At 40.8% G+C, this 16001-nt stretch overlaps 1 protein-coding gene across 1 annotated transcript in view; it reads right to left on the bottom strand.

Annotated features, from left to right (window-relative positions):
* Positions 1-8627, bottom strand: part of LOC140227354 (nucleoredoxin-like) — a 37999-nt gene extending 29372 nt beyond the window's left edge. Inside the window, exon 1 of the mRNA XM_072307767.1 lies at positions 8242-8627. Coding sequence (XP_072163868.1) covers positions 8242-8538 — 297 coding nt within the window. The 5' untranslated portion in view covers positions 8539-8627. The remainder of the gene's footprint in view (positions 1-8241) is intronic.
* Positions 8628-16001: the final 7374 nt, after the last annotated feature.

Genomic DNA, 16001 nt, shown 5'->3' with positions numbered 1-16001 from the left:
GCTGCCATCCAATACCAGACAATTGCCCCATGATAGTCAAGTTGGCATCTCTGTCTCCAAATGCCCAGACTTGACAATAATGTTCTCTCTTCTCTTCTTTCTCTTCCTCTCTCTTCTCTCTCCCCCCCCCCCCTCCTCCCCCACCCCCCCCCCCTTTATTTTCTGTTTCATCTCTGGCACTGCCTCATCAATGGGGTGGGCTGGGCAGATGTATATTATTATCACCACTGGCATACAGAGGTCAAATGCATTTGTCATTCTCTGGCGGGCCCAAGTCACCTCAACCCCCCCCCCCCCCCTTTTCCACTAGTAATGCTGGCTGCTGCTGTTTAGCTGCTTGTAACATCTTTCCCAGCATTAGTCTAGTTTTCTAAACTCATAAATTGATGGCCAGCGCATGCGCAAACAAACATCTTATCCGTTCATGGATTTGAAATTTGTGCGCATGTGATGTGTGCCAATGCGCTGGCCGTAGTATTCAGTGTACAAATTTGTACAATTGTAGCTCTCCCAAGGTCCTCTCAACCGAGTCAAATTCAGTCATCAATTCGAACAGAAAGGGACTATTGGCAGAACCAAACGTTACCCGAAGCCTGTTTTCAATACTTCAACTTAACTGGTAAGTCTTCAAATTGAAGACATTTTTGGATTTTAAGTTGATATTTACCCGTGATACTAAATCTTTCATGATCCTGAATACTACAATGCGAAGCCCCATTACGCTATGCGTATGGGGCTGCTGGTCGCTATGCGTATGGGGCTGCTGGTCGCAATTAATTGCATGATTACTAAGACATGAGAGCACTTTGGGGCGAGTAAGTCTCACAGTGTTAGTTATATGAAAGGTACTTTAACCTAAAACACAAACTAAGACAAGGAAATTCAGGGAAACTTTTGAGGTACCAAAACTTTATATTATCTTTAAAGGAGGAGCTCTGTTTAAAGAGAAAAGTTTGTCTCCTGACCCATTCTAACAAAGCAGGGGCCACTGTAATAATCTACAGCTGTACTTACTTCACTGGGAGTGATTATCTACAGGAATTTGTGTTTAGGCTGGTGCTTACAGGTTTAGAAAGAGGAATGAAATCCGGTGGGAAAAGAAATTCAGCACAAATTCAGCACAAGCATCGTATTTTAAGCATCGCATATGTATAAACATACAGAATTCTATGTGGTCATCCAATTCAAAGTGTTGAGGAGTGTACCTCAATGTTTCCCCTTAAAATCTGCTACTATTATTATGCTTCCTCAAGGGCAATGTGTTCTTGTACATTGTACATCACCCAAGAAAGTCCATTTCTTCTTACATATCCAAACTTGAACACTGAAAACAGCAACAACAAATATGTACTTTGGGTTTTAGGGTGTTTTTTTTTTTTCTGTGCTAAGTTGATGATAAGCACGTCACAAAAAGAGCCGCAACATTTGTTGCACACCTGAGCGTCAGGATATTATTTACATTGAGGCAATTTTGCTGTGGTACCTCTTGATACCGGTACATGTCATTATTCTATTAATGACTACCTCTTTAGGGGCCTCACAAAGAGTTTTGCGATACACACTGGTTTCATACAAATCTTCACCCATCATATAGGGGTATTCTACACACACACACACACACACACACACATCGGATGTAGCAATTCACCTGTTTACCGTACCCTACGGCCACCATGTACTTTTTGACTGATTCTGCTTTTTAGACTACAAGGGATCCTTCCTGACAAATCTGATCAGAATACACTTCACAGAAAATGGCAGGATTGATTTCATCAGTGTGAAATCCTGATTAAATCTTTTCCCAAAAGGTGCCTTGGTACATTGCTATCTGCTATCAGTTCTTTGGATGCTTGAAGCATGATGTTTGGGTCCTACAGTATATATAATGTTCCCCCTTTGGTAGGAGGCATGGCCGAGACTACACTGTACCACGGTCATGAATTGTCATGAACTTATATGCTACACACAATACCGATATTGTTATCTTAATGTATTCGTAACTTTGTAACAAATATAACAGTTGGTAAGTCTTACACCACTATAATACCACTTTGAACTACAAAGATGACAATGTATAAAACAAATTGATCTACATTTGTTTATGATATGCATAATTGCAGTAGATATTAAAGATATGTGGAAGAATACCATTGCATCTACAGTTGTATCAGTAACAGTCGTATAGTTTATAGTTAAGAAAAACACTGCATTTACTTTTGTGGGTTAGTTTTAAATAAGGCCCATTGCCTTCTCATGAAAAAGAATTAAAATTGAATTGAATTAAACCCCTTCAGTTGATAACTTGGGTTGTTTGTTAACTTGTTTGCTTTGTCACATTGTCATGTTATATTTGTCATATTGTTATCCATTTTTTTATGTATGCATGTTTTAGTAAGTTAAAATAAATGAATGAATGAACGGATGAATGAATGAATGGATGGATAGTATGAATGAATGAATGAATGAATGAATGGATGAATGGATGAATCAATGAATCAATGAATCAATCAATTAATCAATTAATGAACATACTCCATTTTTAATGAACTTTTTGCAGTACAATTATCTATCTCTCTCTCTCTCTCTGGCACAATCACCAAAAATATGACTGTCATTTTATATCCTGGTTTCCTTCTCATGGATGGCTATAAATAATAACCTAAATATTTCAATTATAATTTTAAGATCTTGCTACGAGGGTGTTAGCCCTGCCTCTATCTTTTCAGACTGCAAATTTGCCCAATTGACCACCACTCCAACAGAAAACATCTCTAGACTGTGATTGGCACATGTCGTAATTTGTGCTTGCTTCCAGATTTTACCAAACCAGGGGAAAAAAAGAAAATCATTCTATTAGCATAAAGCCTGTTTCTAAAACACATTTACAAATGAGTTCTTGGCCAATCTGAAAGGGCCCTATCAATATTTAAAGTCCCGCAAGTTGTGACACAAATGCAGCTGGTAAGCATACAGCAGTAACAACACTTGTCAATTGCAATACTACAGTCAGATATCACAATATAAGCAAGAGTCACATTACATTGTACACTGTGGATATTAGATTTGACCTGAGAAAGCATGCCCTTGCGAATGTTGCCCCTGAGGATTGACATAAGAAAATTTTATGTTAATCACCTCCAAGCCAATGTTTCTGGGCACAAAATTCCCAGGGAGCAGCCTGCAATCAGTACCTCTGCAAAGCAATGGCAGAGAGGCATACACACGTCTGTCAGGAGTAATGATGTATTGCCTCGCAAGCAATGACAAGTGATATCAAGACCATATATGGTAACACGGGATGTGTGTGTGTGTGTGTGTGTGTGTGTTTGCACTTGTGAGTGTGTAAACACGTATTTTTGTGCAAGATTGTGTCAGTTCATCTCTGTGTACTTTGCTGCAAACTGAACGGTATTTGCACAATTTTGATAAAATGACGAGTCCATGCCATGTCTAAATTTGCTTTTGCAGCAAAGTCAGATGAGCAAAATGATTGCTATTTCATCAGATTTTTATGAAATCTCTGCAATTCTGTTTGTCTGGTTTTATCATGTGGCTAATGAATGTGGAAAGATTGACAAATTCAGAATTGTTAGTTTGAAGAAAAAAAAAAGAGGAGAAAACACAAGTCTGTGATGAGGTCATCAGGGTTGTAATTCATTTAAAAAAAAAAAAAAAATATTGCTACAATAGAAAATCTTGCTGCAATGGCAAATGTGAGAATCCTGCATCCTGACTGGCTGTTGCTAAAAGAGGTTGCTAAATCCAGGGGGGGAAAAAAAAACACAAATTGCTACCTCAACACCTTATACTAAATGGGACATTTATAGTCATCAATAGGTAATCTGAAAATGGCCTGCAGAAATTCAACAAAAAACTGTAAGCCCATCTTGACATACAGTGTCATCATTGCAAATGCAGTCAATCACTGTGTCAAATCCACTGTTCTGTTGTTGGATGCTGTACAGCGTGTATCTGTAGGCCCTTTCTGTTTACTGAAATATGTACCAGTACTATTCATTGCTGGTGTTGATGTACACCTTTGTAGAGCACAAGATTAGCTCTTTCATTTTAGCCTGATATTAAACAAACTATGTCATTATTTTTGCAGCAAAATTAAAAAAACAAAACAACAACAACTCAGAATTGCTGAATATATAACTGATCATTAGACTGGTGACACATTTTAGGAGAGTACTGGTAAAGGCACATGCCATTGACATTTCTAACTCAAATCGAAAACTTTTTATTCTAATTTTGTGCAGATTCATTCTTTTTCTACAGAGTTGACAGAGGACAAGAAGATAATCTACATGAACATGTACATAATGTTGTACAATGTATGTAGCAAATTTACATCAAGATGCAGTGGATTAAAAGTCCTCCTATGGTTTACATTGTAATTTCATAAACAAGAATAATTATGAAAAAGACCAGGAATCGAATATGATTACATCTATTTGCATTCAACTGTACAACATGTGTACATGGTATAGAGTGTTAGTTTGATTTCTGGCAATCATACTGTTTACAAAAGAAAAAAAAAAATCAGACAGTCTATACGTGAGTTGTATTCAAAATCACATCCTCTATACAAAATGGCTCTCATCAGCAGTGTTGCTAATACCCACTAGAACTTTAATCATTTCCAAAAACCTTAAAATACATTGTACAAAACAGTATCAAGGCCATCAAGGTTTGCAATGTAAACAACATTATTATGTGATAGCAATGGCATTCAAAGGTATCCAGAATGATAAACGAAATAGATCCAGGATGTGCACAATACGTCTACTTTGTCTCTACATTGGGGGGGGGGGGGGGAGTTTTCCCATCCTATCTCTCAGCAACCAAGTAAGTGGCAAACAATTTTCAAGCAGATCCGCACACATTCGTCCTCTCATAACCTGATCCTCATGTTTCTCCACATTTCATGTCAATCATTTTTCATCAGATGTTGATACTTTGGTTGCTAGGGAGGACGAAGTTTATAGTTGTTGGAGCCACTCCAAGGCTTCGTCATTAAGGTTTGATTACATTTCCACACTCAACCTGTGTCCTCTCTAGATGATGTAATGAACCGAGGTTTAATAAAGGACAAAGGACTATCATCAATTAGATATAAATCAGTAACTTCCTCAATCCAATTCCTGTTATTTCTTTTTGAGTAAGGCAGCAGTGATTATGATCTTCATGTATATTAAACACTCAAAATGAAAAGCTATAAAAGTCACAAAGTGTCTGCCAATAACGGGCTGAAAACATTGATTATTATTTTCATCTTTTTTTTTTTGGGGGGGGGGGCAGTCTCAATGTCTGTGACAGAGTTATATGGTAGCATGCTCATTTTACTTACATGTATACTACTCCCGTTCTCTCTTTTTTTAATGATTTACAGACAGATTTATGCTGATTACCTCCATCTAGAGTAAAAACCCGTTTTCGGTTGCCTCCAGAATCCGGACGCTTATCACTTATCACAAGCCAGCAAATTCTATTGTCACAACACACACATATCACATTGTGTCACATGTACTGGCACTGTTGTTCACAACGGGAAAGTGCCTTAGTCACCTCCAAAAAAATCCATCTAAAATCCCACATTTCGCTCTCAAATAACTATGCAAAATCAGCGCAACTTTTCCAAAGCGCGTGCGAATTTAAGTCCTGTGTTAAGAATCAGGGTCACCGAAAAAGCGCTAAGAATTGAGAAATACGCTGTTCTGTTGCGAGATTTTTCGCTTATCGCAATCTCAGAGTGTGATGGTATCCTCAAAAACACAAAAGGAAAACAAAGTCTCCATACGTGCCGATGCAGTGACTAAATGTACAAGTCAGGGGTTGAATGCAAGTGCCGACTCACCAGAATTCGGACACCAATGGGCACCGCAACGTCCCCGATGCAACCTTGTGCCAACAAGGTATGGCGCAGCTCATTTTTCGGCGGCCTTTATGCGCATTGACATTGAACGCGGATAGCGTGCGTCCGAATGCTGGAGAGGCCGGAAGGATTCTGGGGGATTATCAAGGTAATGATATCATGGGATTTTGTGAAATTTTATTATGTTTAACAATTTAATCAACAATAAGAAAAAGTATATACATGTATATATTGAACATACATTGTAAAATTTTGTATACCTGAGTAATAACAAATATTGCAGAAAAGCTCAAGTGTCCGAAAATTGGTGGTTTTACTCTAGATAGCGTTACAGCTGTACGTACATGTAGGCCCTAGAGCTATTTCCGTGGTAGACTCTTAGACCCCGTTTACAGTGCGAGGCTCGGCCTCGGCTCGGCCGCGGCCGTGCCCAGCCCCGCTTCAGTGTAAACGCGCAAAAGGCCAAAATTGGCCTCGCATTTGGCCTCGCTCTGGAGGTGGTCTCGGCCGCGGCTGAGCCATGGCCGAGCCCGGCCTTTTCTTGGTGTAAACGCAAACTGGGCCAAATGCGCGGCCAATTGCGTGGCCAGTTTTAGTCTGGCTTCCAAACCCTCTGCCTGTATCTTTCACTATTCAGGACATTAACCCCCTCAACGTCGAAAACTAGTATAGTTTAAGGTGGTTTTGTCCTGCAAAGGATTCTTTCCTCCGGCAAAGGCCTTTGCCGAACGGCGACTTCGTCGCCACGGAATTCATTTGGCAAAGGGTCTGAAAACCAGACAATACCAAATTGCATTTGTTTACAAGCAGAGCGCCACCTATACGACAAATTATTGAAAGGTTTGAATCAAAAGTGCGGCCGAGCCCGGCAGTGTAAACGGACAAAATTGCGGGGCCCGGCCTCGCAATTAAGGCTGGGCTCGGCCCAGCCCCGCACTGTAAACGGGGCCTTATTCCGCTTGATGTTGTTTTGATACTTTTGGTACTTTAGTTTTCATGCTTTTGGACAATGAATTTATTTCCCCACTTTTACATCTTTAGACTTTACTTCCTTGCCCGCTCTTCTCTAGCCCGACCAGACGCTGTTACGCTATGCGAAAACAGCGTCTGACGTGCGCGGCATGCAGCCTCAAAGTGAGGAACCTCAACACAACTACAAAACTTAGGAAAATGTATACTTTTCTCCTTTAAACAGAATACTTTACTCACGTTAAATGCATGTTTCTATTACAGAAGAATAGTCCGCCACACTGGGTCCATGGAGACTACTTGCGATAAGTCCGTGGAACAAATAAAATTACACTTTCTGGCGCAATTCCTGACCGTCTGGCTTCGTCGTTGCAGGATTCAAAATGGCGCCTTGACTTATGCGCATGCGTGACCGGATGTGCTCCAGAGCGAGCGCGTGTGCGTTGAAAGTGTCGAACAAACCTTGGCGTCTGCTACACAATAACCGTGGTATGGAGCTCAATGCTTGTCGCCCGACCAGACGCCAGCCGCCGCCAAGCCCAGTACAGTTTATAGCTGTATACTAGTAACCGTGCGTACGCTGCTTGAGTGTAACAGCACGGTCGACAGCGCGACCTTTTGAAAGGGCATTCACATCACGTGACCACCCGATATCTAAACTTGGCCTGGCGTGAAAGATTGTGTACGGTGTGGACATGCTGGATATGATGATCAATTTCGGTAAGTTTCATTTTGTACATTTGAATACTGATAGCATCAGATGTAGAGTAAATATTGAAGAGTATACTCGATGGGTTTGAGGTGACAAAAATGAACGTAAGTATCAAAAGTCAAAGCTATCGTGATACGATTACGTCGCTCTCCTAGTGGTTGGTGGTCGCGCGCGTACAGCCCTGTCGCGACGTACCATGTACAGCGACTGGGCTGTGTATAGTTAGCTCTTCTCCATCTTGCCTTATTCAATCCTACACATGTAAATCTCATCTCCTGTTGTGCAATGCTTATCTACGTAGAAGCTTCTATCCCATTATTTAAGCTCAGATCTGATGGATGTGTATTGATTCAAAATCATGCATTTTAATTTATTCTCAGTGACAGTGTTCAATTTCATAGTGAGTCTGATGTGCAGATGTGAAGCCACCACACAGCCCAGTCGTGGTACAGGCCATAATGGATACAGCGTCTGGTCGGGCTATACCGTATCAGCCTTTGAGCTGCTGGATTGTTATTTCATATTTGCAGAATAAATCATATTGAAGTCAATTGACTATGACAGGTGATCCCCAGATTTCGACAGAACCTGCAACAAAGCCTGAAACTTCTCGATCTCTTATGTAGTTCTAGTCTTTAATTTACTAAGTTAGACTTGTTAAATGATTGATAACTCATCTTACCTTCTCTGTGCGAAGATCATATGGCAGGGCTAGCCAAGGCATTTCACTGTAGTACTCATCAAAGCTGGATTCATCATGATCGGAGCTGATGAATACAATTTCAAGCTCTGCACCTCTCTGGCTACTCTTGAATTTCTTGTAGAATTCTACGAGCTTTGGAGTGAAAGCTCGGCAAGGCGGGCACCAGTGGGCAGAGAAGTAGAGGCCCACGAACTTGCCATCCCCGCTGATACTCGAGGTGGAAACATCATCTTCCTTTCCCTTCAACCTATCTCCAAGGAGCTCTACAAGAGCCATTTTCGAAGGATGGAGAAGCTACAATAAGCCGATGACTTGGAAATGGCGCAAGTGGACACAACCAGTGTGGGGACAAACCCGAGCGAGAGGCTTCAATTCGTGGGGTTTTTCGCCAGGCGTTATCCTCTATCCTCCCTGTAAGAGTGGACGTTTTACTTGACTTTGTGTGCTGTCACAAGTGAAGTCTCCAGGCTAGCGCAGCATTGCATTTAGCGCAGCACAGGGTCGATAATAGAGAGCGCGCGTTGATTATGCTAGGTCTTCGCTCCGTACACGATACGCCGCACAGCGACACAGGGATGGTGTTGTGACGCTCTGCATGCTCGCCGTTGGCAAGTGTAACAATTCTCGCGCACGCACTCGAACGCACTTAGAATGCACACAGACTAGTATTGCGAGTGGGCGCAACAAACCTTTACGCTGGTAAATCTGCAACCAGCTGGGGTGGGGTCAAAGAGGTTCCTCTTTGGGTGGGGTTTAGCCAAAGAGATTTTCCCGAGGAGAAAAATCTCGGGTTTAGCCAGCTGGTGATATTAGTGAACGTACATTTTTTTTGTATGATAATATACTTGAGAGTACTAGTTAAGACTGTGGCTAGGAGGCACCGATGCCCATAGTTTTAACAAGATGCGAAACTCAAAATTTGACAAATTTATTTTTTTTATTTTGTTTTATATTATGGAAAGAGCTTCATAGGTATTTCAGCTACTAGTATGTGAGAATGAATGTTGACATGTTTGACACTCCATGGTGTACTAGAGTATGCCAAATGACGTCACAGAGGCACAGCAATTCTGACATCGCGCACTGCTTCGTACCACCAATCGTACCGTCACTCTGTGAATATGTAACAATTTCTAACAAACAATTGTGACATCACAAAGCATTCTGACATCGCGCATGCATGGATGATCGTGCTACTGAGCTGTCAGCGTAACAATTTCTAATGAATACATGTAAAACAATTGTGACGTCACAAAAGAATTTTGCCATCGCGCACTGCTTCGTGCTGTCACTTCTTGCTCTCTGTGAATGTAACGATTTCTAACAAAACAATTATGATATCACAAGGCAATTTTGCCATCGCGCACTGCTTCGTACCGTCCCTTGCACTCTGTGAGATGTAAGGATTTCTTTAAAAAAATTGTGACATCACAAAGCGACATCGCGCACTATTTTGAGCCGTCACTGTGAAAAGTAACATCTAACAAAGCAATTGTGACATCACAAAACAACTTTGCCATCGCGCACTGCTTCTTACCGTCACTTGCACGCTGTGAAATGTAACAATTTCTACGTGACAGAACAATTGTGACATCACAAAGCAATTCTGACATCGCGCACTGTTTCGTACCGTCACTATGAAATGTAACATCTAACAAAACAATTGTGACATCACAAAACAAATTTGCCATCGCGCACTGCTTCTTATTGTCACTTGCACTCTGTGAAATGTTACAAAGTCTTACAAAACAATTGTGACATCACAAAGTATTGTGTGCTGCTATGAACCGTCCACAACATTGCATCAACCACACGGCTTCTCACATTGAAACAAATTATACTCTGCCTTCGAGTTTCCGGTTAAAACTGTATAAGGCCTGGATTTGTGTCTCAAAAGTGTTTTTCACTTCGGGGTTGCGCCCCTCAGTCACTTGCGATAGTAGTAGTATCTGGGAAATTTGGAGTCACCCCTGCCGATAGTTTTAGCCAGAAACTCTCAAGGCAAAGAACATTGTTGTATACTATATTTTGGATAAAAAATTTTAAACAAAGGAAGGGAAATATGAGGCGAGAATTAAGTCGGGGGCTGATGCGATGTAACAGTGAAGGGATCTTACAGTGATAGAACGAAGCATGCAGTGAAAATGTCGGATGTGATGTCACAATTGCTTTGTTACGTTTTTTTTTTTATGTATCCTTCATTATTCATGCCACCAAAGGGACTGCACAGTACTGGTTGAGGTGAGGATTTATCTTGTAACGTTTTGCGAGACATTTAGAAACCACTCATGAAAGAGTTAAAGAGTATACAATTCTAAGGGGAATCAAAAGTTTATTTGATGAAAATCGGTTTTGAACTGACCGACATATCTAAAAACAAGGTAAACCAAAGAGACCCTAATGAAAGTCGTGATCGCTTTTTTGGATATCTCAACCATTTCAAGGCCAATTTTCATCCAATAAATGTTGAATCCTTCTTGAAATTACATGCTCTTTCATATTTCAGAAGAGGTTTCTCGTTATCTCACCTAAAATGTTATAAACCTTATTCCTCACCTCAACCAGTACAGTTCGTAAAGTTTAGTTATTTCAGTGGTCCCAACCAGGCCACTACTTAAAAAGATTTAGTTGGTATCTAATGAGCCTTTCGTATAATACTACAAAGGTAAACACGAAGATACAGGAAGGTTAGTATGCATTTTGCAGTTTACCTGAGCCTTGTATAGATAACCTCATAAATTCCAGGGCTATCCGAAGCAAAGATGTGGTGAGTGCAGGATTGTAATAGTGTAGCTAAGCAGTGGCCGATCAAGAGGGGGCGCACCGGGCGCGCACCCCTCTTTATTATTGTTGTTGAACAAAAGAAGTAAAATTGAGATGAACGCCGGAAGTAGCGCCAGAAATATTGTTTGCGCCCCCCCCCCCCCCTTTGCGGAATTCCTGGATCCGCCCCTGCTAAGTGCAACGAAGTGCAGCAGGGGCAGCGGAACGTTTTTAGTGTGGGAGTCATGGGTCAATGGCTACCCCCCCCCCCCAGCTTTAAAAAAAAAAATCTCTGATAGATGGAACCTTCCAAAAGTCATGGCTTTTGTTAGATTTTTTTTTCTTTCATTTTTACATTTTTCTTTGCAACCAAAAGTGTGAATATGCGGCTGCAGTCTCCCACCCACCCAGTTCTGGGTCTCCCGTGCAATGTATTAGTGAAGTGAATAACAATATTGAAGTGTAATGAAGTCTATTGTAACAACGTGAAGTGTGATGAAGTCAAGTGTAACAAAATCAAGTGTGATGAAGTCAAGTGTAACGACGTCAGTGAGGCGTGATGAAGTCAAGTGTATCCAAGGAGTTCGCCTAGTACCTCCTTGCAGCCTCCTTGGTGTAACGAAGTCAAGTGCAATCAGAAGTGTATTATAATGTTTTGCTGTCGCAAAGAGGAATACTATGCAATTCAGTTGTAGATGCTTCTGGCACACAAATAATGTTGACAAAGCAATCAAAATGTATTAACTTATATTGCCTGGTTTTGCGATGAATGAGCATTAATCAACTAGAGTAATCACTATATCAACATTATGCCAATGCATTATTATGATGAACAATGTATCAAAAAACTCTTGTATAACTTCATCAGCCTTACGGGCTTCCGTCTGTAAAGATTTCCAGGATAACAAAATGAGCGGGCCTTCAGAAAATGGGTGATGTTCATGATTCCAAAGGTTTGTTAATCCGGAAAATTAAACAAGGTTCGTTATAAAGAAGGTGTATTATTCCGAAACACACAAATTCCCTTCACCTATAGAGGTTTATTAATGCGAAATTGAAGAAGGGCTCGTTAATCCGAACATTACATTTCCGGCGTTATTCGAAGGTTCGTTGAGATCCAAAAATGAATTAAAGTTTGTTACACCGAAAACTGTATAATATACAGTCCCTGACAGAAAGTACACTGTTTCCAATTTTGAACCTCCTTGTCATAAGAAAACACACTTGTTACGGACCTGTGTACGATTAATAATTACTAGTAGTCCGAATGTTTACAATAAGAGTTTCAAAAAGAAGAATAAAAAATATGTCATATAAGAGCCCTTGGTAGTGTTTATTTGGTTGCATTGTCAAAATCCTCTTAATGGTTATGGACTTAACATTCACAATTGACTCTTAATTACATCGTTAAAAGTTTTGCAGATGCTGAGAGATCATGTTTCTCTTTCAAATTAGGAATTATGTTGTACATAGTTATTACGTAATATCTATCTGGTCATTGGGGCATAGTAAACCAAAGCCCAGATATAAATGCGGGTTGAGTGTTGTAAATGACATATTTTAAGGGCAATGATTATTTGGATCCGCTGCTTTCTGAAAGAGGTTAGTCCAGTGGTCTTTCATTATGGAAGGAAAGTGAGAACATGTTGAATGTTCTATTTCTTTTAGGCCTATATCGTTGTCCATTGTGACGTCAAGTGTGATAGTTATCCGGCGACGGCGGTACCGAAACTTTACAAATTCATAACTTTTGAATCGATTTTCCTCAAACTTTCACCGATGTATTCTACTAATATTGCTGTTTTCAATCAGTACACATTTTATACTTGGGCTTTGGTTTCCTTTAATGAATATTTAACCAGATATATCTAATTTCCCTCAAGCATTGTAATAATCATATGAAGTGAAATTAAGATGCGTAACCTGATGATGACAAATTATGATATTCACTGTATACAGCAAAATTCGATGGATTATTCTGTGCGAACTGTGAATCGGCAAGAGGTTACTGACTATAATTGCTCCGCTTCTGCAAGTTCTGGTATGATGCGCTGCTTCAACAGAGTTTCGAACCCTAAAATGCATACTCACGGGCATATTCTCAGCACTTTGAATCTGCCATTCTAACCTCTTGTATCAACGATAGGCGGGTATGTTGAGAGGTTTCCGCATTCTTAAGTGGTTGGCGGTTTGATATAGCAGGGGCAGCAACGTGCTGTGTGTTCTTTTTCTTTGGAGGTGGGGAGGTGGGGAGGTGGGGAGGGCTGCAGCATGGCCCCCCTCTCCGCGGTCCTAGCTGTGTTAGTGGGTTAAACGATATATGAAATCATCATCATCATCATCATTTTGAAGGCTCTTTAAGATCTCAGATCTTCGCTACACGTTACAGGTGGTATTTCATCATTTTCAACAATAATTACACCAATCAATCAATCAATCAATCAATCAATCAATCAATCAATCAATCAATCAATCAATCAATCAATCAATCAATCAATCAATCAATCAACCAACCAACCAAGCGATCAATCAATCTGCCCGTGATGTGCAGCACACTCTTAAGCCAAAGGCTGGTTATCAGAGTTGGCCACAGGTGTGCCTAATCAGATACAAGCATAACGATTATTTGTGATTTAAAGAGAAACAACAAAATGTCTCTGTCCGTGGATTATAGATTAAAATGTTTTATATCGATGTATACACCATTTTTTTTTGTAAAGAAACGTTGAAACAAATACCATGCTATTGTTTCTCTCTCCTTTTTTATAATTCTTCTGTAGAATTTGGTCTCTCTTTTTCACGTGGCATGTGTGAAGTGTGCCACTTTTCAGTGGAAACTGACAGTCTCTTTTGTCTGGAAAGTGTACCAGGTCCCAATTTTTTAGTGATATGACAAAGGGGAATTCTCCTCTACGACATGTTGATATTTTAGAATTCAACAACAGTGTTCTTTATGTAAATTCATGTATAACTTCTTTTCGTGCAAATTGCTGTAATGTGGATTAGTGGATATAAATGCTGTTTTATAATACCATGCAGGCACAATAAATCAAATCATAGATTGTAATAAATATCAAGTATACCACATCGCATCGATAGTGTCCCTCCAATACAGGGACACTACGCATCGAGAGTGGAGAGCGCCATCTATATGTCACAGCAGCACAGTGTCCAGGCAAACTGTGAATGAAAAATACAATAATGTACCAGGCAGCCGCTGCCTGCAGGCGGGTTGACCTATGTTTTAGTTCGGTGGGGTTGACGCGGGCGGGCGGCGCCTGCGTATGCGGGCCGATGCGTATGGCAAGCCATACGGCTCACTGCGTCAGGTCACTACACGTACCTCGAAACACCTACGCGTGCCTGAGAACACGTAACGCGTGGGTACACGTCACGTTACGTGTACCCACACGTCGCGTAACGCGTGCCCACACCACACGTAACGTGTAGTGTGGGCACGCGTAACGCCAGGTCAGGCTTCACTGTACAAATTCCATAGGCGAGCCCGACCTGGCGTTACGCGTGCCCCCACCACACGTTACGTGTGGTGGGGGCACGCGTTACGCGACGCGTGGGTACACGTAACGTGACGTGTACCCATGCGTTACGTGTGGTCAGGCACGCGTAAGGTTTTGGAAGTACGTGAGGTTTCTCAAACACCTCGTGTGGTCCAAAACAACTACACGTGCCTAACCTGACGTTACGTGTACCCACGCGTCACGTTACGCGTACCCACACGTCACGTAACGCGTGGTCAAGCACGCGTAACGCGACGCGTGGGTACACGTTACGCGACGTGTACCCTGGCGTAACGCGTGGTTGTACCTGGCGCTACGCGTAGTCCACCACGCGTTACGCGTGGGGTAGGCACACGTAACGTCAGGTTGACTACACGTAGTCAAGTGTACACGACGCCACGCCAGGCTCCTGAAAAATTAGCCTTGTTTCAGGATATGTTTTTGTTTTTTAATCTGCTATAGTCGATACGTGTCTAAATATTTTTGATGAGCTGAGATAACTTGTGTAGGGGAAAAATACGTGTCTAAATAATTTTGATGAGCTGAGATATCTTGTGTAGGGGATGAATATCTAAGTTATTGAATTATGATTTCATTATTTCATTTGGAATGAGAGTGTTTTGTTTTTTTACTTTGTGTCTGCTAAAATGAAATCGATACTTTTTAGTGTAGTCTGTTGACTTTTAATGAATAGGCCTATGGCGTTGATTTCGCAGATTATGATTTTTGTGATTGTTTCTTATTTTTTATGTTATATATCCTATATGTGTAGGCATTTGTTTCATGTTACTTTCATTTGTTTTTACCGCTTCTTCAGTATACTGTTCTTCAGTATTACTTTGCACTGATCCTTACAGTACCTGTACAGTATTTGGTCTACATAATGGTGATGAACATAGATGCCAGTTACGTTATTGTTTAATTTAGGTCGTTGGCTGAGCAATTAAATTTTTCCTTTTTAACCACAACTGGAAACTGATTGTTTGAGGAGAAAATGAAACAACCGGAGAGGGTCAGTTTAGCCACAGAGAGACTGAGAAAAACAAAACAGGAAAAAGAAAGGGAGAGGGAGATCGGAAAGGAGAGGAGAGGAGAGGAGATAGCTTGTGGAGCAGAGAAAGGCAGAGAAAATTTGAGCTGCTAAACACTGATGGACAGTCACTCACACCTTACATACACAGATAAACACACACACACACACACACACACACACAAACGATCACATACATACAATTCAGTTTTTTATATTACTTAATTACTACTTTCAGTTTAACTTGTGGATCTATGGAATATGGAATCTATCAGAAAAATTTGCCAGTTTCCAAGATTCCCCCTTTTATCACAATCACATGCATCAGATAACCATCATCTGTCTTTCATGCAATCATTTCGACTCACAACAACAAAACAATTGTTCTCCCATCAAATTTTACAATGTTTTGTTTTTTGAGAATCATA

This window comes from Diadema setosum, chromosome 4 (assembly GCF_964275005.1).
Source record: "Diadema setosum chromosome 4, eeDiaSeto1, whole genome shotgun sequence".
Lineage (NCBI taxonomy): Eukaryota > Metazoa > Echinodermata > Echinoidea > Diadematoida > Diadematidae > Diadema > Diadema setosum.
The sequence above is the reverse complement of the archived record's forward strand: the minus strand, read 5'-3'. Positions and strand labels throughout refer to the sequence as shown.